We start from the raw sequence: 23,478 nt of genomic DNA, 5'->3' as shown, positions 1-23,478 counted from the left end.
TTAATTGTCTTCAAGTATGAGATGCACTCACGGTGACAGCGGAGGCATTCATTTAATCACTTTACAACAGGGAAATCTATAGACTCCATAGAAAATTTACAACCAAAATGGAGTTAATGTGACAAATGGTGCTCATGTAGCAAAACCAGAAAATGTCAAGTCTGCAAATTCAACAAAAATGTGCTTTAGTGGCTTTGCCTCCTCAGGCTCCAGTTTGACAGAGCACCACTTCACCCAGTCCTTCCTTTCAGCTCACGTCCGTCTCGTCTTCTGTTTCTTCGTTTGTCTCTTTGCATCCTCTGAGCCCCCAGTGTCAGAGCCTGCCTGCCCAAGAGCACGGACCCCTTGCAGCCGAGCTGTCAGCTGCAGCAGTAAGGGAATCAGCTGGGAAAAAAAAGGGAAGCAAGTTGTGGTTACAATGGTATGTAAGGTCTGAATGGTACGGTTCTCCAGACATGTACCCCTACCAGACTCTATTGCATCAATGGCACATCTGCAAAGACATCAGAATGTGGCAGCAAATCTTGGGGAGGAATCAAACCAAACTTCTGGGAATTTCAGATAATCAAAGTCTAAAGTAATTGTTTGAGAGGAAATCAAACTGAACAGACAAATTTAATTTCTCTTTTTGGTAAAAAGAAATCCAGTCATATCAGAAAAGACTAGAAGAGCACAGCTTGATAACAAAGACAGGGGGCTTGTATAGCAGGTATTTGTATTCCTCTTGAGAGCTTTTGAACTAGGGAGGGTATACAGCTGAAGAGACTAGACCTGAAGACTTGCAAGACTTTTTCCAGTCTGATAGTGCCTGAAGCCAATAAAACAATTATTTTCATTCCTATTATCACTGAGTCTGGTTATCTGAATTTTAATGATGCTGTATTGTTTGTTTTTTTTCTCAGAGCAATCAAATGAGAAACCAAAATTCAGCCACAGCACAGGTACTCACCTTCACACCAAGCTTTTTTAAAGGAAGTTAATTGTCCAAAAACATGGCTACATTGTGGCTTTTCTTATATCACAAAAGGGGGCTGTGACTGCACCTCTCTCTGGATAACAAACCCTCACTGAGCGCAGTGCAACATATCTACTGACAGGACACTAATATTTGGGCAGGAGCAGAAGCACCCCTGACCCACCTTGTCGTGGTTGTAACCAGCCAGCAGCAGGAGCAGCGTCAGCGGTAACGCGATGTAAGACCCTTGGGCAATGTCTTGCTCAGGCAGCTTTCTCTGGAAACAGTGCAGACCATGGATTTTATTTTGTTTTAACAGTTGACTGTGAAATCCCTCAGCTCTAAGAAACATCAGCAATAGGATCACAAGGCACAACCAGCCCTTCTCATCTGACTTCCTTCCAAATGCTGTTCTAGGATTTACTTCACTTTCCACTTCAAAGCCACCCTCTGGATCAGCCACTCATGTATTACCCCTTCCTGAGGTGTGCTGCTTTGTAAAGCCAATTCATGGATGATCAGTCTCCACTGACAGCCTGGTGTGCTTTGGTTTACCTGTCCCATGCTGCCCACACCTGCGTGACCCCACAATAGCAGCCATGCCAGCAGAGAACCTTTCAGGCACATCTGCACCCTTCATTTCCTACTGCTGTTTCATGTCTCCCTCCTGTTCCACTGGCAACTGAACACACAGCAAATCTAAATTAACGCCACTCATAAACCTCTTTATATTTACACTAATAGAAAGCTTGGTCAAGAGCATAAAATACATGCAGGTTACAACACCAAATACTGCTCCCAAGGTGGACATTGGAACATGAAAATATTTAGTACTTACAGTGGGACTGAAGACCAGTGTAATGTGTTTATGATATCCAATGGCAGTGAAAGAAACTTGAGGCAGGGTGTAGTCATACTGTGATTTGGACAATGTAGAATCCAGGAGCACCACGTAATTCTGTGGGTAAAAAATACACTCAGGCTACAGCATCAGGAGCAGTCCGAGACAAAATCACAATTAAAGGCAAAGGTCAGTCAAAGGTCAGGCTTCAAACCTTCCAAGACACTGGTTAGTGCAGCATGAATACAGCTCTGCAGGCACACCACAAATTACACTTCAGTGTCCTTAGGGAAAAAAAATTAAGTGATCTAAGCTAATTTTCCAGCAATATTCTTACCTCTCCATCTCGGAGTAGTGGTGGGAAATGAAAAAACAGGGATAGGCCTAAGTTGACTGTATGAATTGGGTTGTCAAGATTTTCACTTTTGTACAGCTTCACCTGTAAGTGAAGGAAGAAGCACAAACAAGGCATTTTCAAGCCTGCATCACAATAGATATTTCAGACATCCCACATTTTTAGGGATAAAAGCATATCAAAATTCATAATGTGTTTTTATAAACAGAAAGTTGTCGAGTAAGAACACCTGGAAATGTTCTAATCTGGGATGTGAAAAGTCACAAAAGAGTTTTTATAGAACTTGAAATAATTTAGGAATGGCTGCTGACATTTTCACATAGCTGGTGTATGAAAAGCAGTCTGTGCTGTCACAAAAATGCTCTCACTTGTGTCTGGAACCAGTCTTAGCACAGCTTTCAGAGAAAAGAATGTCTGCATTGGAGGCCAGGGTGATGACATGCACCCAACAAGAGCTCACATGCAGTACATGCAACACAAGACTCCAACCAATATGAAGACAACACAGGCTTGGATAACTTCCATATAATCAAATTTTAACATAAATTCCTATTGGCTTAGGCTGAACTGCAAGGGTTGAAATTTCCCCAGGAAGATGGGACACAAGCTCAGGTGCTTTTCAGTGAGGTGACACATTTTCCCTTTACACCTGCTCTGAGTGTTGGATCCTTTGGATGTCTCCCAGAAAACCCAACAGCTTAGCAATGAGATCTTGGCAGGTGAGATGCATAACAAACTAGTGTGGAAGAAATCCAAGCACTGCATTTATATTGGTAGGTAACATTTTATGGAGCTTTTAAACCTGAGAAATGATACTGTAACTCCTACCCCACTAACACCTCTTGCTGAGACTTCCAGCATTTGCGCCCTAAGCCAAAGGGATCAGAGGTGTTAGCAAGCTTTTTCAGATCACAGTACAGTGCTCTGAATTTTGAAAATTTCAGTTTTCCTATTTGTCTCATACTGTCTATTATAATGTACTTTTAAATTCACATGTCTCGTGGTATCACTGCATTCACATGGCATCAGGTTTTGACATACAGGTCAAAAATTTCACGTTTCAGGACTTAATGCAGTTCTCTGATACAAAGGACTCATTTCACCCTTGCTGTTTTGATGCCCCTACAGACAAAGCATCCCTAATCAGGGAAGTATATCCCAAAATGTACAGGCCAACCGGAGAAGGTATTTATTAAATATATTCCCATGAAAAATGGAAACATTAAAGCAAAACACCAGGAACACTGCAATCTTCATTCTATCTGGAATTCAAATTCACCTTCATTAAACTATTAGTTCTAATTTGAATTAAATGTGTGCTCTGGCTACTGAACTCCAGTGACCCTGCAAAAAAAAATCATTGCGAAAGCAGTACCAAATACACTTGACAAAGATGAAAGGCTTGAACTTACACATAATGTGGAGAGATATTCAGAAGCTGTAATTACATTTCCACTCAAATCAAATTGATTAATTTGCCGGAACGCTATAATATTAACATCGTCAATGTCACTGTTCCCAACCTGCCACAGAAAACACACTCAGGTTTTTGCCAACAGAGGAACAGTTAACAAAAGACAGCAACACAACTGTTAACACAACACAAACACTGCTGATCATTTAAAATGAAAAGTGGATTTTGCTCTATACTAACCACATGGAAGCTCAAAAGCTTTCCCACTTCAAGTCCCTGCTCTCCAGGGCGCACAGCTTGCAATTGCAGACTTGGGCATTATCAGCATGAGACTCATGACATTAAGCTAAACTAAAAATGGAAGTCTCAAAAGCACAAACTATACTGGAAAAGGCTGAGGTACATCCACAGGACTGCCTGATCTCAGAATACTGGTCTCAGTATTTTGTACTTGTGCTGAGAGATGCACAGAGATATTTATATAGTTGATTAATGTGGAATATTTAACAAGATTCCACCAGTTTTCAATGCAAAGTTATTACTACATTTTATAAAGATAAAAGCGCTAGTCCAAATTACAATTTCACTTACATCAAGACTTCATGATTTGGACCCAATAAAACATAGCAATATCTCTTTGTCCATAACTAAATACAACTGTAGGACAATATGACAATTTATAACAACCTCAAGCTACCTACCACTTCTTTGTTCCACAGCATAAAGAAATATTGAAAGGTGTTCCAGACATTTATTCTCTTGTTTCTGGATGAAGAGTTTTCATGACTGTGAAAGAATCCTTTTCACTTATTTACTATTTGGGCTTTATCTCACTTCCGTTTTGAGCTACGGTGCTGACACACAATATGGGGCTTGTTTTTAGGGAGCTAACTTGCTGAAAAGCACTTGTCTAAACAGTATGCCTTCACTACATTGCTGCTGACAGAACAGACAGAATGCCTAGACAGACCCATTTCATATTTAAGTGATGCTACAAAAAAGAGAAAAAATTACCTCAATTGCCCGATGCTGTGGTAAAGCTCTTTCAATGTGATCATTGCCTTCAGCTTTGAGTTGGACATGATACACACAGCCAGGCTGAAAGCAACATTCAGATGATAAATCCCAACACTGAATAATACATACTTTAATTTTAGAGAGCAGTAAAGAGAATTTTCTAACACTCCATTTAAGATACACCACCCAAACAGATTTAACTCTATGCAGTTAAAGTTTTTCTTAATCAAATAGAAAATTCAGCTCAATAACACTATTAGGAGTGTTTAATGTCAGAAAATAAGAAAAGGTTATATAGAACTTCCATTAGTTTGTTGCATCACAGTGTTAAAAGAAATCATCTGCTGTGATGAAGCAAAACACAGGATTAAAACCTGATCAAACATTGCCTTGTACTTCAGGAAATTGTTGATTCCTTCCATAATGGTGCCATAAATTCAGCTTCCCCATTCCCTGAAGAACAGCTTACTTCACATACCTGCTGTGCAACCAACATCACACACACACACACAATACCCTGCTAAAAACAGGCTGTTGGTATCTTCACAGGAGAAACTAAACACTTCCCCAAATTCTTTTGCCTGTGAAAATTCCCTGCTGGTCACCCAAGCACTGACCAGGGGATTGTCTCCTGCCACACCAACTGCTCAGTGTTTGTGGAGACCAGCACAGTATGCTGCCAGCAAGTTCACAGACTTACACCACAAGCTTTTCTTTTCCTCTTTTCTCAGGCTCAGTGTTCACTACTTGACTCTGTTTCTTCACACAGAGAGACTCAGGGGAGTCTGAGTTAGCAAACATGGTGGGAAAACAGAAACCAGTGGCTACTGAACAGAACACATTTCACTGCTCCATTGTCACACTGACAGACAAGGAAATGACAGAGCCTCCTACTCCTTACCCGAAGGCCACGGAGCCTGAATTTGCCCTCTTCATCAGTTATTGTGTCCTCTCCATAGATGCTGCAATCCTTCTGTCCCACAGCTTCCACCGAGACTCCCTGCTCAGGCTCTCCATTTAAAGAGGAAACTGTGCCATAACAGCTGGAGGTGTAAAGAGAACAATTGCTACAGATATGCAGATGCTGTTTTCATGCGTATTTTAAAGACATTTTAGTGTTATAACTGATGGAAAAAGTACTTAATGTATTTACCATAGCAGGAAGAAGGAAAAGGGTATTTATAACATGTGTGTAAAACAGTTTAAATCATCAGAATTTGCTGCAGTTCAGAACACAACTTTAAGAATACAAGTTTCTTAGACTCCATCAACGGCAGTTCTTTCTTACCCCTAAGGGTAAGGAAGGCAAGGATCCTGAATTCAGATATCTGAATTGGTCTACCAATTCTAGAACAGTCCTCTCCTCTCCCACTGGAGGCAGCACAAACCACTTCCAGTGCCACTGAGATAGTGCTTTCATAGCCATTGTTCTTCCTATAGCTCTGCCATCTGTGCTTAGCTATATATCCACAACCACGAAAAAAGGCCAAAAAAAGTACTTATACACAGCATAATTAAGTTAAACTGAGACTTGGAAAGTCTCCTCCAAACCTGCAAGAACAGAGATGTGCTAGGAGGAAACACATTTGGCACAACACATCCTGATACAGCCCATAGCATTTTCTACGGATTCCAGTTCCACTGACCTGTAAGCTGTTCTGTAACCAGTTATCTGAATTTTGAGATTTTGTCCTTCCTGTACTTCAATCATTTGCGATGATGGTTCAAACCGAAATTCTTTCATCATGGGTTTAAAGTAATATTGCCCTGGGCTCTGCAAAGAGGCACAAAACAAGCTGTTTACTCATAGTGATGCAAAAACTCACCAACTCCAAAAAAATATGCTTTGCAAGAGCTCTCTCAAGAGCTGAAGTCCTCTGTTCCAACCACAGGTTAAACCTGTCTCAAAATGTGAGCAGTGAAAAACAGGGAGCACATTGGACAATAAACTGATGGAATTCCACCTGGTGACAAAGTGTTAAGAGAGAAAGGAGACTACAGCTCTAAAACCTTACCACAAGACCTCAAGGACAGGCAAGTGACCACAAAAGAAGGATGCCTGCAAAGACATGTCTACACACATACAGATCAATAATGTAATTAGATTTCCTTCCCCTAAAGACTCTCCAATGATTACCAACAAATTGGCTTGTTTCATGTTTACAGACTGCAAATTAGTAACTGAGATCAATCAACATCATCTACGACCTGTTGGGGAAGAAACCTCTTGCCATGTTAGATTTCACATCTTTCCCTTGCTAAGATTTTAAGTGCTGTTTATTCTCAGGGATCTGCATCTCTCATTGTGGGTTAGGGCTTCAAAGGACATCTGCCCCTCAGGAGAGCCCTCTTTGGAAGGGCAACGTTAACAGAGCCCCACACACAGCCACACTCTGAAGAATCATTTCAACTTACCAGATTGGAAAATGTCAGCATGCCATCATCCTGTGTGAGGAGGTTGGACCGAAACACCCCTCCACTGAGAGACAAGAGAACTCCAGCAAGAGCCTGGTCATCCTCTGATTTGATCTGTTTTGGCAAAACCAGTAATTTTAAGTGTAAGTGAGGGTTTCTTTATGGGGAAGGGTTCAGCTGAAAAGCCCTTTGCAGAGTGCACAGGTGGGCTGGCTCTCAGCACTCAGCTGTGAGCAGAACTAACCACATCTGTACTGCCCCTCCTGCTAGACCAGAAGGCTGCAGAACCCTCTGCTCCCAAGCCCTGGGTAATCACAGCCCATGGCACACCATGTGCCACTACAGCATCCATTCTCTACCACTCCACAGAACACACAGGGAGGCCAGAACAAAGCACCCCAAACACTGGAACCAAGCACAAGCTGGATCAGACTACACTTACACCTTGAGGGATGAAACTCATTAAAACAGCGTGGTCCAACTTTACAAAAGCAAGTAAAGCCAGTCTTTTGGACTCTATAAACTTTGCAAAGTATCTTCTGCATGGCAAGTCATGGTCTACAACTCAGCTCATCCACTGAGATTTGCTTCCTCATGACAAGAATTATTATCCAAATAATAATAAATTATCCCAAAATCCCACACCCATTTGTCTTTGGAAGACATGGATGAACTTGTTGCCTGTCCAGCTCCAACTGCACACACTATTCATTTAGAACCCCAAATGTTCAGAACATTACCTCAAATGTCACCCCAGCAAGAGCAAAAGCTTTGAAGTCTCCAACTGTTCCTTCTACGGCAGTCAAAACAAAACCTTCCTTCTGAGCAGTGATTGTGTATTCCAAGTCACTGTGGAGTGGCCCAACGCTTCAAATAAAAGGAGAACAGAACTTGTTTCAGAAAGAACACTTGGATATCACATTGTCAAGTAACCACTGCATTTTAACTAAAGAATCCAAAGGTTCAAAACCAGTCTGCTCATTACCTGTAAGTGCCTTTGTCATCAGTGAAAACCGTGATAAGTGCAGAAGTTGCTCCCTTCTCACTAATGACAATCTCAACACCTTCCAATTCAGGATGAATTCGCCCTTCCAGAAATAAGCCTGCTTTTCCATGAATCTCTATCAGCTTCCCAGGACAACCCTCTTGGTCATTGTGAAGGGGATTTAAGACAAAGAAAAAGGTCAAAAATACACTTGACACTCTGGCTTACAACAGGAGTTTAACTACTTCCAAAGTGATCAGCAGGTGGGATCTTATCTTAGAACAAGAGATCAATCCACACAATTTCATGGCCTCTCAACACATCTTACAACAGCTGAACAGTACCAAAATGAGTAACTACATTTCAAAGCTATAAGCACATTCCCAAAAAACCTTAGAGATTTCTGAAGTGGTTGGAGGTCTCTGTGAGTTACATACACTGCAGCCACATGGAGACAATGGCAATGAAACTCCCTTCTAGGCAGATTACACTGAGCTTTGACCACATTTTTTGAGTTCAAATTCAGCTCAGCATATGTCATGTTCAATGACACTAGCCAAAATTTTATTTCCCTCCCTCAAATGCATTTAGAACATGCAAACAGAGTCACATGAAAAGAGGCACTTAACATTTCCTTGTGATTTCAAACAAAATATATTCACTTAAGAACCTGAGGACAAGATGAACACTGACCTAACAGGCAGCATCAATAACTGATGACAACCCTGACAACTCTGAAGTTTATCTCTTTTTTTTGGTGAATATTTTTATTACTGTAATCTAGGGGAAAAAAAAAACTTTAAGAGAAACTTGAATTTAGTAACAAATTAAAAATAGAAACCTTGTTTTTGCACAACTCTTTCTAGGTGACAGTACTATGAACAATTCTGAGCATCTGGTGTAATACCCAGAAACCCAGCCTTCCTCTTGTGCTAGGTGTTTTTTCAGCACTTGGAAGAATTCTGCTGATAAAAACTGTACTTGCATCCTCTATCAAATAACTTCCAAATTCCAGAATTAAACTGGCCCAAAGAAATAGCTGCAACTGAAACTTCCCTAACATTACCTTTCAAGTTATACATATGTTTATCTACACAGATACACTTCAACTATAAAAACCCAATCCTTTCAAACAACAAATTATTCATATTTACCTCCACTAACAACTGCTTCCACATAAGGTGGGTAGAAGAGCAGCTCTTTTGATGATGGTGTTACAGTAATTTTCTCTCCAGACCTGTAAAACACAAATAAGATATAATTAGAAGAAAATCAAATTAGTAGCTCTCATGTAGAGCAGAGTGCAAGAATGAATCTAAATACTCCAAGAAAAAACTAACAACAACTTAAGTAAAATTCTTACTATGTGCTACTAAGTTTTCTTGTAGCTCAGGGTCACCAAAGGCACCCAGCCAGCAGCTCTGTCCTACCTGGAATTGTATCACTATCCTGTTTGTCAGAAACACTACAGAACTGTACAAAGAATACAGCTTGTCCATTATTGGAGCTTGGTAGTACCTTGCCCAGTATGAAAATTCATATAAGAATGGTCCTTGGAGCTCCTCCACCATTTCTTGCACTGGTGGCTTTGTTCCTTCCTCCTCCTGACCCTTCTTTTCTCTCTCCTGCCGGCGGCTCTCGATTTCTGCCAGCTGCTGCTCCCGACGGAGCTCCTGAACAGACTTCAGGGGCCCCAAAACTAAGGCAGGTTCACTGTCAATGGATGACCTGAAAATATGGAAAAAAAAAAAACAAAATCATCTCCTTTCCTACAGTGACAAGAGCTTGTATCTGTCAATTACTGCCTTTACACCACCACAGACAAGTCTCAGGATATTTTTTAAACCCATATCTCTTTAATTGCCCTGTTTATTCTGGTAAGAGCACAGGAGTGGTAAATTTTTAGGCAAAAGGATCAGTTTGCAAGAGTACCTTTAACAAAGACCTAAACTAAAAGAGAAAGGCTGGAATGTCAAACCTAAGAACAAGCTTAATACAGAAAGTACAAAATAAATAAGAAGACTGCTAAGCTTGCCTTTTTCCAGAACTGGGAACTTTTGTCGCAGAACCTACCCCTCAGGAGCAGAGAATACAAGCAGAAATAACTTCTATCACACATAAATACTTCCAAGAGCCAGAAATTCCCAGGAAAAGCTCTGAGTTCTCACCTATGTGCCCTACTGATTTGAACTACCCAGCTATCTTGTCACTGTCCACTGAACAGATTGCTAGATAAATTCAATCAAGTTCTTAGAATCAGCTCAGAACAATGCATTTTATTTCACTCTCCTTAATCTTGCATCCTCCCTTTTCTACCATTTTCTTCCAGACTCCAAGCATCCTTTGTATCTTATCATCTATCTCTTCTCCAACAGTCTGAATTCTCAGCAAGCACTGCACTGAATTATCACAATCACTTTTCCTACAGCCACTTTAGATTACCAGGATAGTTCTGTCTCCTGCTTCAGTGTTCACCTATATTCTAGTCTGCCTTTTTAAGGGACATAGTCACTATTGCTCTATCACACTAAGTTTCATCAAGGCTTTATATTCTTTCTCTGCAGTCCAGACACAATACAGAAATATGTAATTTTTTTTCTGAAAAAAAAAAAAATTTCTATTAAAAATTTGTACAGGCACACACAGTCTCAAGATACTCATAATACATTACTACAGTCTTATTTTTAAAACATACCAAGCCATTATCAAGAACTGATGAGAATCAGCTTTGCTTTTGGTTGAGGTTGTTTGGGGTTTTTTGTTAACTGAAAGTTAAGGGGTCACAGCCATGGATCTGGTACACAGGCTTGTAAAAACACATGGTTTGCTTTTAAACCCAGAGCTGTTCCCTTTATGTTGATGGCACTTCACAAATTGGAATTCAGCTGAAAAGCTTGTGTCAGGATTCATCAGAGACACCTGAGGCAACTAAGCTGCCTTCAAAGCACTAGCCAATAATCTCCAAAAACCCAACAAGCAGAGAACATTGGTACAATATTCACCTCCTCACTAAGCTGTTTTTAAAATCCTAATGGCTCTCTGCTGTCTCAGTGTCTCCTTTCCAGCTGCTGGAGTTGCCCAGCAGTTGCAGTGATAGGGTCATTAATCTTGGAGAACTCGAGGCAATGCTCTGCAGGTAATGTTTTCTGAAAAGATGTTTTCTGCACTCAAAAAAGTTTGAGACACCATAGTCTAGAACAAGTAGACACCAGCAGAGTATCAATAAAACACTCATCATTATCAGACACTTTCAGGTAGATTTGGCACCTCGTACAATTAAAGCTGTTCACAAATCAGTGCTCCCTAGTGAGCTGTCTGTTCAGCTAAACATAAATTGGTGCATTAGTGTGCAATCACTCGGCATGTTTTTCCTTTTATAACCCTCCTCACACCAGTTACAGTGCTCTAAAGCAGCAGATTCTCATTCTGAGGAAGGAAAAAAGGGAAAAAATATATGCCAATGCCTTAAAGAGCTCAGACCTAACCTAAAAAAATACCCTCTGAATTCTGGAACATCAGTTTATTGAAGTATATAAAAACTCAGAAAATCATTCCTTTTTACCAAGACACAAAAGTAGGGAGGGACAACGTTCAAATGATGAGAAAAATGCTCAAAAATGAGGCTGGATTTATCTCTCTCCTAAGAACTCAAAGCACATCTTAGCATTAAAAACCTCTTGCAGCCTAGGTGAGGATGCCATCCCCTTAGAAAGCAGCCACGGCAGCACTAAAACTGGAGCAAAAGCTTTATGAGAGAAATGTCTTTTTCCTCCACCTTTTATAGCCCCACGATTTCTTTGTCCTTACTTAATGGTAACAGTCACATCCATCAGTTTATCAGTTACAATTGTGCCAAGGACATGGTGGCGAACTGCAGTGAGCGTCAGGATACTGGGAGAGGACCTGCAAATCAAAGGAACAACATGAATTCAAGGTCCCCTTCCCAAATAAACAAATCTTATTTAGCAGAGTCTGTGCTCTCACCCCTGAGATTGAAATGCTTTATAAAAGATAATACAGAAACTACACAGCAAAGCTGTAGTGCTGGGATGGTCATCTTTTGGAGAGGGAGCATTTCCTAACTCGAGGCCCCAAAGCAGTTCCTTCCTTTGTGCCTTCTGCTTCCTCTCAAGCTAAAGTTGATTTGATTGATTTCATATGTCAAAGTGTCATTAAACACATCACCAGACCATAATCTATAAACAACTAATTAAACTGGACCGACCAAAGAAGACCAGCACTGCTTACTTGTGATAAGGGTGAGCATTTATTCAGCTTGCAAAAAATGGGGTGAGCAGAATCCCACCACCAGAGGGTCATGGCACCAGTGACATGCAATAGTGGCAAGGGCCTCTTAGCAATCTTACTATCCTGTCTTTTGCCTTTCAGCTCTCAGAAGTGACCAACAGGTTTCACTGAAATAACTCTTCTCTGTTACAAAGCAAACCCAACACTAAACAGACAGAAAGCTGACAAAAATACCCATCTAAAGTAACTTAAAGCACCTTTAAACCCTATCATTAATTGATATTTATTACTTTTAAGATAGGAAGGGCAAGAGAACACACGTGATACACCTTGTTAGAGCTTCCCTCTACACATCCTGTCCTGCTGAAAGCAAGCAGGAGAAGGAAGCTTTATGGAGAACCACGCTGGTAGGTGTAAGGTGAGGAACAGTCGCACTCTTACGTGTCGTAGGTGTAATACTCGTGTTCAAACTGGTGGCAGGAGCGCGGGGTCACCTCATACACACCTACAAACAGCAAGGCAAAGAATGACCATGGAAAAAGTCACCTTGGCTGAATTCTCAACATCACATGAGAACACAGGTATAGAAACAACTACAAAATTTGACTGTGTATCTGCTGCCTTTCACACAGACACCTTCTATTGTGTCTGACAAACAGAACCTATATGAATGAGATTATTTCAACATAACCTTTATTCATCAAAGACTAATTACTTCCATCACCAAGAAAAAAACAATAGTAACATTTTATTTCTGGAATCTAGATTTGGTGAAGGACTAAATAGCAGAAGAAATGGAGAAATCTAAGAATTTGGAACAGATAATTTATATACAGATGTAATTAAAACAATGCTTTCCAGAAACCACAACAAATTTCTTTTTGCTCCCAGCAGTATTAGCTAACTGGCTATTTTTCATTTTTTAAACTAATATTTTAAAGCGGTTACCTGGCTTTGAAAGACAGAATCTATTAACTCCTTTGGACAGGTTATAAACACCAACATTCTCTGGTCCATTTCCATCCTGATAAAATTCCTGTGAAGCCACAGCATAATTCACTATTAGCAGCTACCAAACAACAAAATGGAAACATTATTTGCCTAAAGATACAGCAATGCCATCTCTTTTGTAACACCTAATATCACAAAACCATTTTACCAAAGTTAAAAGACAAATCTTGAAGCACACGAAACATCAATGTTCCCATGCTCTGTGACCTTCCAGAGACAGGAGAAAGCCTTGATTCCAAGCATAATCCAGCCTGGCCTCACAGGGTCATTAAAAACACACAGGAACATTTGTTTCCTACGTACCAGTGTGATTGCATGAGAAAGAGAACACCTCAGCATATATCCAGTCTGCCTGAATTCTACTCCTGACACATCTTCCTCCAAGACTTCCAATTCCAAAGACTTATTCTTCCAGCACCAGTCTTCATGTACAATGCTTACTAGAATATACACCACACAAAGCATTTCAGTAATGTAAAACTGAGTAAATAAGGGCAGGTTTTGTGACATGAGAAGTTTGTGTCTCTCTAGCTTCCCTGACAATAATCTGCAAAGATAAATACACGACAATGCCTAGAGTAACAGACCTAGGTCTCAGCTCTGCAGCATCACCAGGAACCCAACACATCCATCAGGAAAGCTGTGCTATGAAAAGGAATAATGAAGCCTGGCCACCCTGGAAGGCTCCTCAATGAGCACTGCTATTGTGACAGGCCTAGAGGACATCAAAACCTAACCCCAATTTAACCTGGTGGAAAGATGTTCCCAATCCTGTAAAAAGAGTGCAATCTATATACTCCTTCTGCACCTTTCCCTGGAAAACAACTTATTTTCACAGGCCAAGGCAGGCTGGCCAAAATACATATTGTTCTTAGGAGCAGCACTCTGGAAGCAGAACTAGAGAACTAGTGCGTCCTTGTTCCTCACCTTGGGACAAGCGAGTTCATGATAAAGCCCACTTCCCCCACACCAGCCACGCAGACCCTAAAACTCAGGGGAGCAGTAACCTTTGGGCTGACACAGGGTTAAACATCCAACATTAAGAAAACCTGAGGCTCTGTTGTAAGGTATTTTTCCAGATTCTCTCAAGTTTCCCAGCTGTGCTGGGCATGCTGCAAAAGGTATCCATGATAACAGAAGTGCTCAGATTAGGTCACAAATTGAGCTACCAAGGAGCCCCCCAAGCAGTTCCCCTGCTCCTACCTTTGTACTTGCCCGGGAGCACCCCCTCGAAGGTGAAGGGCACCGAGTCCCTGCTCCCGGCCAGCTGCAGGCTGCGCTTCTCCCCTTGGCGGCTCACGGCCTGCAGCGTCACCGTCAGGTCACCGCAGGCGTCTGGAAGGGAACACCGCACGTGAGGCTGCAGCCCAAACCCCCGCCACACCTCGGGTACTGACACTGAAATGCTCCCTCCCTCCCTGTTTCCAGTTAAAACTTGTTTCTTAGGCACATATCATGGGGTTTTGCATGCTGCAGGATTTTGAGACTGTTAATCATATTCTTTTATCTAATGGCAAGAAAAAACCTGAGATCAACATTAAATCCCTGGGTTCACCTCACTCTGCAGAGACTTAAGAGCCAAGTAAACACCTGAGAGGCAGAACAAAAAGTGCAGGGAGGATTCAGAGAGGAAAAAGGAAGGGTAAAAATCAGGCTCAAATCATCATCTGGCTAAAATCAGTGGGTCATCAAGGACAATAGCAGGAGAGAGGAACCTTAGACTAAAATAAAGAAGAAAAGCTTATGAAAGAGAACAGAGGTTGAAAGCTTCTGCCAACAGCTCGAGCATCTACCCTACAGTTTTTACATGCACTGCTCTTTTCCCTTTTTTTTGTAAACTTCTTTTTCACCTCCAGTACTTCTCTGATTGATGTACAGTAGCAGTCAGGACCATTTCCTTCTAGAACCCACCCAACTTCTGAGGAAGGAAGGCTTGCTTATCCCTAGCAAGTATTAAAAGGAGGTACATAACTTTAAGCCAAACTTTGTTAAGGTACCTTACTAGGCCACAACGTCTCCCGAGGAAAGCTGCTTTTTCCATGTGCTGCAAATTACATTTATTTATCTGCTGATGGGACTAACCACAGTGTCTTGATGCCAACAACACTCACATGCAGTGCTGAAGTGCTCCCTTCCATTGCCATTTCACCTTCACAATGGACTTACCTAAACAAGAGATCTTCCCTGAGACAGATGCCAAAAACTGAGAGAAGGTCACATCCATCACTGGTCTGTCAGTAACAGTGACAGGGAACATTTTGGGTTTCAAAGCCAACCCTGCTCTGGTCTCAGCCTCTGGAATAATCACCTGTAGACAGGTAATGACAGGTATATGACATCAAGACATCATCACCTTTCAGACACCAGTCCAAAAACACCCATGCTGCTTGTCTTCAATGCATTTATCAGAAATTAGAAAATGGAAATCTACTGTAAATCCCAGGCAAAGCAAAACCAGCCTCTCCAACATGCTTTCCAAAATTTCAAAATCTTCTAAAACACCATGACAGTCCTACAATGACGAAATGAAAGCTCATTCTTACCTGAACATTGTATGTACCCGATTTTGCCTTGAAACAAAATGCTCCATGAGAGTCAGTTTCTGTTGTAACCAGTGATGCTTTGTCTTTGTCTTCAGGTATCATGGTTACCTTGTATTTACTGATCTGTTTGACTGTGTCAGGGAATCGAGTAACTGAGATGTGGCCACACACACTGAACCTGTTAAGTAAAAGCCAGTCATCAGAACAAATATCTTGATTTGACAAAGATCATAAAAAACCACTTCTTTTAGAACTTCCTCAAAAAGTAAACCTCACTAGGCTGAGGTAATAACATCTGAATTGGAAAGGGTTTCTCCTGAAAGAGAGATCTGCAAGCAACTTGCTTCACTCTTCCCTGCCACCAACCCAATCACTTCAAGCCTTTTTTCTTTTTTTTTTTTTTTGTGCTAAGCAGGCAACGGATTTCTCCCCTCAGGTTTTAAATAGTTTCAAACGTTTTGTGTCAAAAACTTTAAATATGATAGGTAATCCACTGGAACACATCCTTGGTCCTTGTGAAAGTACAAGACAAGATGACAAATTAGAAGGTGGTAAGTATTGTTTATTGCCTTCAACAGCACAACATATTTAGTTACTGAATAAACTGTACCCCATCATTTAGCAGCACACAGGGTTTTTTCCTAATTGGCTGGCTATATCTGTACAAGCTGACTGCTATTTGACTCAGTAAATTCCAAATTTTAACTTCTCCAGAACACTGCCACTATTTCCTTCTCTGAAGTCCTGGACACAGAATCACGACCCTTTCATCTTCCTCAGCTCACGCTGCATCTCCCACCACTGCACAGCCTTAGACTCACAGTCAAGGCATCAAACAAGAAAAAAGAGAATTCAGGTAAGGCAACAAAGACCTTGAGAGTGAGCAGTAAAATGCAGAGATTTGGTACAACACTGCACCAGACAGCTGTGTGACTCCAGAGACCCTTCTTCTGTGCAAGAGTGAAGTGGCAGAAAGCTTCTCTATTGCTTTCTTGGTTCACATACCATTCTAAAATTCTTAATTTACCCATGTCTTAGTGTCTTCACTTGCAAGGGAGAGCTTATTAAAAGGATGCTCTAAACTTGAACTATTATTGAGCAAAATACTGTGCACAAAACATGCACTCATGCTGTTCTATTTAGCTTTAATTTCTTCAGCAACATTTAGCTCCTGACAACACAAGTCTGGGCATGGCATGGTAAAGGATCACCCATTTTCACAGCCTCATCCACACATCAAATTGCATTTTCATACTGACACCAGTCCTTACCCTGTTGCAATGATGTTTGCCAGCTGAGGTGTATTTGGTGCAATCTTCACAGTAATAGTATCAAAAAACAGGTGTTCTTTCCTGGCATGAATTGTGTATGTACCTGTTGTTATGTTCTCAAGGCGGAAAGAGCCATCAGCTTTTGTCTTCACTGCAACAAATAACAAGAGTTAAAAACCAGAGCATATGTTAACCTTATGTATCAATAGATCCAGGATGTGCACTGCTTTAGGCCGTTTTCAATTCATATTACGCGACAAATAGTTTTATGCTTTTTTACTAGATGAACCTTCATTTCTGTATTTCAAAGTACAATCTGGCATATGGTTGAAAGGAATTAAGACATTTTCAACTGCCTAACAAATGAACATTTAATGCTCTCATTTAAACCAGACAATGTAAAATTCATCAACTGCCATGAAATCCACCTTAATACTTCAAATAAATTGCAACAAAAGCAGTGTACTATCCTGAAGGGTTAATTCCGCATCATACACTAGTCCTATACTTGAGTTTCATAAAGGCTTCCCTGTAGCAAGAAAGATCAAGAGCACTGCATACCTTTAATCTGATTGTTCAGAGTCACAGTGGCATCAGCAACTCCTTCTCCTTCAGGACCATTCAACACCCTGCCTGTGACAGAGAAACCCATCACATGGAAAACAGGCTGAAATGGAAAACATTAACATCATTCTTTACTCAGGAAATGCAAACACACATCTACAGCAATCAACACTGTTTTCTCCCCATGCACATATAAAGGAAACTTCTTTACAGCTCTAGGAAAAAAATGTACCAGGATAATAACTGTGAAAGCACAAACTGATCTCCAGGCATACTGTTCCCCTAAGCACAAAACACACATTCTCAATTTATCTGCACTGGTACAGCTCACAGTCACAGATCATAATGCCATTACACAAGGCACTCTGCAAACCAGAAAAACCTACAGGCCCTTCTCCACAGATGTGACAATCTCAACAAGGAAATAGAGGCAACCTGGAAGACTACTGCCTGTTTGCAACACGGACATGAAAGTAAACACAGCAGACAGCTTTGCCCTATTTTGTTTCTTCCTAGTAAAAGGACCAAAATATAGAAACACAGCACAGTACTAGAAACTGTCTTCTACCTGCTGTGCATAAACAAGTGCCTTCAACTTCTTACAAAGAAGTATTTCCACAATACAGCTGCTTTCTGCTAAAATCAGTTAGGCTTTTACAGGAATGAGTGGCACAAAAGAATTGTTCCCTCTGCAGACCTTACCTCGATCTGTAAACTGTCATGTTCTACAAGGAAGTCCAATCTAGATGGAGCAACATCAAAGGTGATTCTCTCTCCCCTGTAGAATGGTATCTGAAAGAAGACGCATGACTTTGACTCTTAAGCTGTGATGACAGAATGGTTTTCCTCTACCACTTTCCATGTTCTTACCAATATCAGACACCTCTACCAAGGGTCAAATGAGCTGCAAACCTCCTAGAAAAAATTACTCAGAGGCATGGAGACACAAATATGGGCAATATTTCAAGACTGATGGAAATCATGAAATTATCAGAAAAGACAGAAAAGTAACCCCCTAGTCAGAATACAGCATACTTGGATGTGCAAGAGCTTACAGATAGGAGATTCTAGGATTGCTAGAAGGATTAAAGGAATGAGAGAAGCCTGAATCCCATTTGTAGAGCACAGACTGAGAATGCAGGAGCATCACTCCAGGCAGGGCACAGAGAACATGCTCCCACGACATCCAGATGTAAGAAAGAGAATGGAAAAAAAGGAAACAGCTTAAAGGAGAGGAGGTGGCAGCAGCACACTCTGGTTTAGAAAAATGAAAGTTAGCAATCCACTCAGTAGACAAGCAATTAATTTCTAGTCACTTACCACAGTGTATTTCCCACTTGGCAGAGAAAGAAAGCTGAAAGATCCATCTTCTTTTGATACAACATTGCACAAATAGGATAAAGACTCATCTCTTGACTGGAACCCATCCACAGGAGAAATACTGCAGCCCACCACATCCTGCAGTAATAAATGCAATACAACTTTGTCTCAAAGAAGAACACAGAAAGTAATTGGGAGGAGGGGGAGAGGGATACAGGAGGGTTCAAAATACTCAACTATGAATGGCTGATGGGAAGTATAAAAGCATTTTAGAGGCAAAGTTTGATGACATGGCTTAAAATTCATGTATAGGTAAAACAGGAAAAAACAGCAAACAATCAACTTTATGGTAACAAGGACAGAACACTGGGAAATTCAACATCTCCAAAACTGTATCTTAAACCAGTGCCTTAACTGACTTCAGTTCTGTGGACAGGGTTAACATCGCAGAACAGAGCTCAGCTCTACATGACCAAATGTTTCACACTCATTTCTTAATGCACTTGTAAGGTGGCAATAGACGCTATGGAACTTTGTCTTCCCATCAAAAGGGCAAAGAGTAATAAAGATGTCATGCTGAAGAGAAATTACAGCTACTGTACAATGAATTATGAAATAATTCCATGGAGGTCACGTTGGATCGCAAGGGCCTTGTTGAGAAAAAAGAAAAAGAAATCACACAAAAGAACCAAACACAAAAATACAGTTTAAGGGATTGTACAAGCCAGTGAAGGACAGATGACTTTCAGGGCAATATGAATCCAGAAACTATTTGGTTCTTCTTATTTATAGCCATACTCATATGGAAAAGGTACTCATCAACAATTACCTCTTTAGAGACTGAGGAAGAGAAAAGGAGAAACATGACCCCTTTCATGGGTTCTCCATCACTCCTCACAGACCCAGAGACGTTGTAGCCTGCAACAATCAGGGGGCTGGCAGCATAAGCATTGGAACTTGTCACCCGCACAACAGTCTTTGACTGAAATACAGAAACAAACATCAAAAGTAGGCATCAAGTCTCATTTACAGCCCCTAAAGAACAATCAGAGACTGCACATTCAACAAGAGGAACAGAAGCCAGAGCAGCAGAACTCAAAGAGGGTCTCCAGGCTACTCAAGACGCTGAAGCAAAGATACTTTCTAAAATGTTGGTTTTCCTGCTTCACTGGCTGAGGAGATGGTCAGACTATCAGAGCTCCTCAAAAAAGAAAGGCAGTCTGGGAGAAAAATTTAAGCTACAATATTCTTGCAAAATGTACAGGATCAAAAGATGGAAAGCAAAAGCTCATTTGCCCGTCCTTCCCTGATTGGCTTTGCTATCTCCAAACTGGGTCTGTACGACACAATTTCTTGACTACCTGAATTAGATGTAGAAAAAACTCCAGTAACCCTGTTCACCCACAAAGCCCCTTCCTCACACTAACTGGTCCAGACAAGGTCTAGCAGATCCATCCTCTCTAACTGGGCAAACCAGAACTTCTGTAGGTTCTAACCTCTTTCAACATCCAGGTAGGATGCGATGCAAAGATTTCATATTCGCCAGGAAGCACTTTAAAGAAAGCAAACCTGCAAGACAAGAAAGGGATTATGTCTTTTCAGAAACAGCCACAAACATCTGTTCACAGAAAAACAATTCAGAATCTATTTATATATGAGAAAAAATACTTCAGAACTCTTACAGTCCCAGTCAGTATGGCAGAATTGAAAGGATCTTGTGCAAATGAACAGATGAATTAAGTATGCACCACCTACACTTACTTTCCTCCAGGTTGTGTAATAGTTGCTTGTATGTTTATGTCACTGCCAGCATTTCTCAGTACAACCTGAACTCCAGCAGGACCTAATGTCTGACCTTTGCTGAGAACCTGTCAAAATAAAAAGAAACAGAAGTATAAATGAGTGAAAATAACATGTAGAGCTGAATTTGAATGTTCTTATGAAGGTTGAATTAGCATAAGGTGGAATAAATAAAGATAAAGGAGTCTAACCTTTCCGTTCACAGAAAATCCTGTGAACACAAAGTTAATATCTCCTCCCTTTGTGCAAATGTCATTAATGCCATCCACATGGATGTCTACACTGGTTGGTTCTGGAAGAGAAGAACAATGAAACAGCATGATAGTTAGTGAGAGAGCAACCACAAAGAAACTCTGCTTCAGCTTTACACAACTGCCACAGAAATGTATTCATTCAAGCATGGCAAGCATTGCTCTGGAAGCTTTTCTTCAGCAAAGGTAAAGCACCCCCAAATCCTGATTCTGAAAATCCTCTTTCCCTCCTCCCGCTGCAGCCATTTTTGTCAAAAGCCCTCATTCCTTCAAATCAGTTCAAGGGTTACTTTGTCAGTGTCCACCACCCAGCTTTACTGTCCCCTGGTACAGTAAGTACGTGTCAGTTATTAAACCATGCAGTATGGTTTACAGGTTTAGAAAAGTGCTCCATTTTCCCTGCCAGCTGCAAGTCAGAGATAAGTCCCACACTGCAGACAGTGTCCTATTGTAAGAAGACACACAACCACTTACCAAAACTCCACCCTAGGGGAGGCTCAATTTTAAGAATGAAATCCCCCTAAAAAATAAAAAGCAGTAACTGTCTTCATTGATCTAAATTTAGCTAACAGATGAGAAAGAAAGTCAGAACACAAGCATCATGCTGCAGAGAGGAACACAAGCCTCGAGTGTACCAATGTCCACCATTCTCCTTTCCTCCTGCTTATGACCCTGTTCAAAGCAGCAGCCATATCTACCCAGACAGGCTGGGATGCTGGGCTCACATCCAGCCAAGAGCAGAAATTAAGTATCACCATGTTTATCCTGCTTCCAGCACAAACTTGGCTCACAGTCAAGCAGCTCAGTGCTAGAAAGTGTTCAAATCTACCTCCACCTGCCCCAACAGATGGGCTCTAAACTAGCCTTTGGTATTTCCACTGGGTTGTACTCGACCGTTCTGCCCAAACACAGGATAAGAAAATTCCAATCCTTTTAAAAGCTCTGATCCAAATGGGTATTAATCAATACAGAGATCCTCTTTGTATCAGAGAGCACCACATGTATTCTGCCACATTTATCCTGAAGTCCATCCTTGGAAAGGCTCAAAGGCCTAAGAATGAAATCACCAGGGCCAGAAAGTATGTTACATTCTTAAGATTGGGAAGGGAAGGAATTATTTAGCGGCGGGACTAGATGACCTTTAAAGGTGTCTTCCAACCCAAAATATTTTGTGTTTCTACTTCTGAACCCTAAGTTAACTAGCTCCTTAAAAGAGCAAAACATCTTGACAATCTAAGAGTAGCTTGCATTTAATTTCATTTGAATGTAAACACCTTTCCAGTCTAAGTAGACATCAAATTACTGACACATTCTGAGTTTCCTGGATCATTATTTCCTTAAAACATTTTTAATACGTGCAATTAACCATTCAGGTTATTTTCAATTTAGTCACATCAAAACACTTTCTCATATACATTTATTTCCATTTCTACAGGTAAAAAATCTGAAAGCTTTATCTGTACTCTATAGGAGCCTGTACTTTTCGTGCAGTATTTGTACAGCTACAGCACACAGCTGCTGGCAGGAATTCAGGCTCCCAGTGCTGCACTCATTCCAATAAACAGCAAAAATGCAACACTGCAGCCACTGTTTTTCTCTTCATAATCATAATTAGAAATGGGAAATGAAGTCGTTGTTTTACAAAAAGAAACAGTTGCAACTTTGATCCAAACCAAACTAAGTGATGTCCAGATTCAAATGTTTCATGGGGGGTGTTGCTCTGAGATTTAATCTGCCGGCAGATGGAGGTGGAGGCAGCTGCTGCCTCCAGCACAGAGGGGACAGCACAGGTATTTGTGTCTTACCTTGTCATAGAGGGGAATCATAAAATACCCATTGTTCGGAGCACAGTCTGTCTGGTATTTCAGAGTACCATGTTTTGTATATAACTTAATCTAAAAGAAACAAACAAAACAGACACAAAGATATTTTTAAAAAGGCGAGGAGCGCTAGAACCAGGCACTAACCCAGTGCTGTAACACAGCAGCAGCAGCCGTGCCAGGGGGCAGCAGGACAGGGTTTATGGCAAGCAGGCTGCAGAGTGCCAGGGTGAAGAAGAGCCGCAGCTCCACCGCAACCTGTGACCGCGGCCCGGGCGGCAGCGCTCGGCACGCCCGGCCGGCAGCCGGCGGCAGGCGGGGCGGCGGCGCCCACCTCGATCAGGGAGTAGTTGATCTCCACGTCGGACTTGACGAAGCCGCCGCAGCCCACGACGATGTCCTCGGAGCCCCGCGCCAGGGCGCAGCACAGCGCGCACAGCAGCGCGGCCGCCGCCCGGGGCCGCATCCCCTCAGCGCCGCCACCGCCCGCAGCCAGCGCTGCCGGAAAGGCCGGGCCGGGCCGGGCCGGGCCGCGACAGCGCCTCCTGCCGGCCCGGAGGGCTCCGGGCGCTGCCCGGGGACGACCCGCTGGACACGCCCCGATCCCGGCCCCGACCCCGGCCCCGACCCCGGCCCCGATCCCGGCCCCGATCCCGGCCCCGATCCCG

General features: G+C 41.7%; 1 protein-coding gene across 1 annotated transcript; it reads right to left on the bottom strand.

Annotated features, from left to right (window-relative positions):
- Positions 1 to 33: 33 nt before the first annotated feature.
- On the bottom strand, positions 34 to 23,316 carry NOMO2 (NODAL modulator 2). Its single transcript, XM_068206855.1, has 31 exons — positions 23,145 to 23,316; positions 22,796 to 22,885; positions 21,465 to 21,510; positions 20,931 to 21,031; positions 20,701 to 20,807; positions 20,436 to 20,508; positions 19,769 to 19,921; positions 18,940 to 19,077; positions 18,322 to 18,411; positions 17,617 to 17,722; positions 17,056 to 17,206; positions 15,785 to 15,962; positions 15,408 to 15,549; positions 14,445 to 14,576; positions 13,545 to 13,681; positions 13,179 to 13,266; positions 12,672 to 12,735; positions 11,790 to 11,885; positions 9,501 to 9,710; positions 9,137 to 9,219; positions 7,983 to 8,142; positions 7,738 to 7,864; positions 6,998 to 7,111; positions 6,229 to 6,356; positions 5,484 to 5,625; positions 4,580 to 4,663; positions 3,564 to 3,674; positions 2,134 to 2,235; positions 1,794 to 1,913; positions 1,140 to 1,232; positions 34 to 384 (listed from the first exon to the last, which is right to left on the bottom strand). Exons 1-31 carry the CDS (start codon positions 23,274 to 23,276, stop codon positions 253 to 255), a joined length of 3,630 nt encoding a protein of 1,209 aa, XP_068062956.1. The 5' UTR covers positions 23,277 to 23,316; the 3' UTR covers positions 34 to 252.
- Between the last annotated feature and the right edge of the window lie 162 nt (positions 23,317 to 23,478).

Source organism: Anomalospiza imberbis, chromosome 16 (genome assembly GCF_031753505.1).
Source record: "Anomalospiza imberbis isolate Cuckoo-Finch-1a 21T00152 chromosome 16, ASM3175350v1, whole genome shotgun sequence".
NCBI lineage: Eukaryota > Metazoa > Chordata > Aves > Passeriformes > Viduidae > Anomalospiza > Anomalospiza imberbis.
Note: the sequence above shows the minus strand (reverse complement) of the source record. Positions and strands in the feature narration are given on the sequence as shown.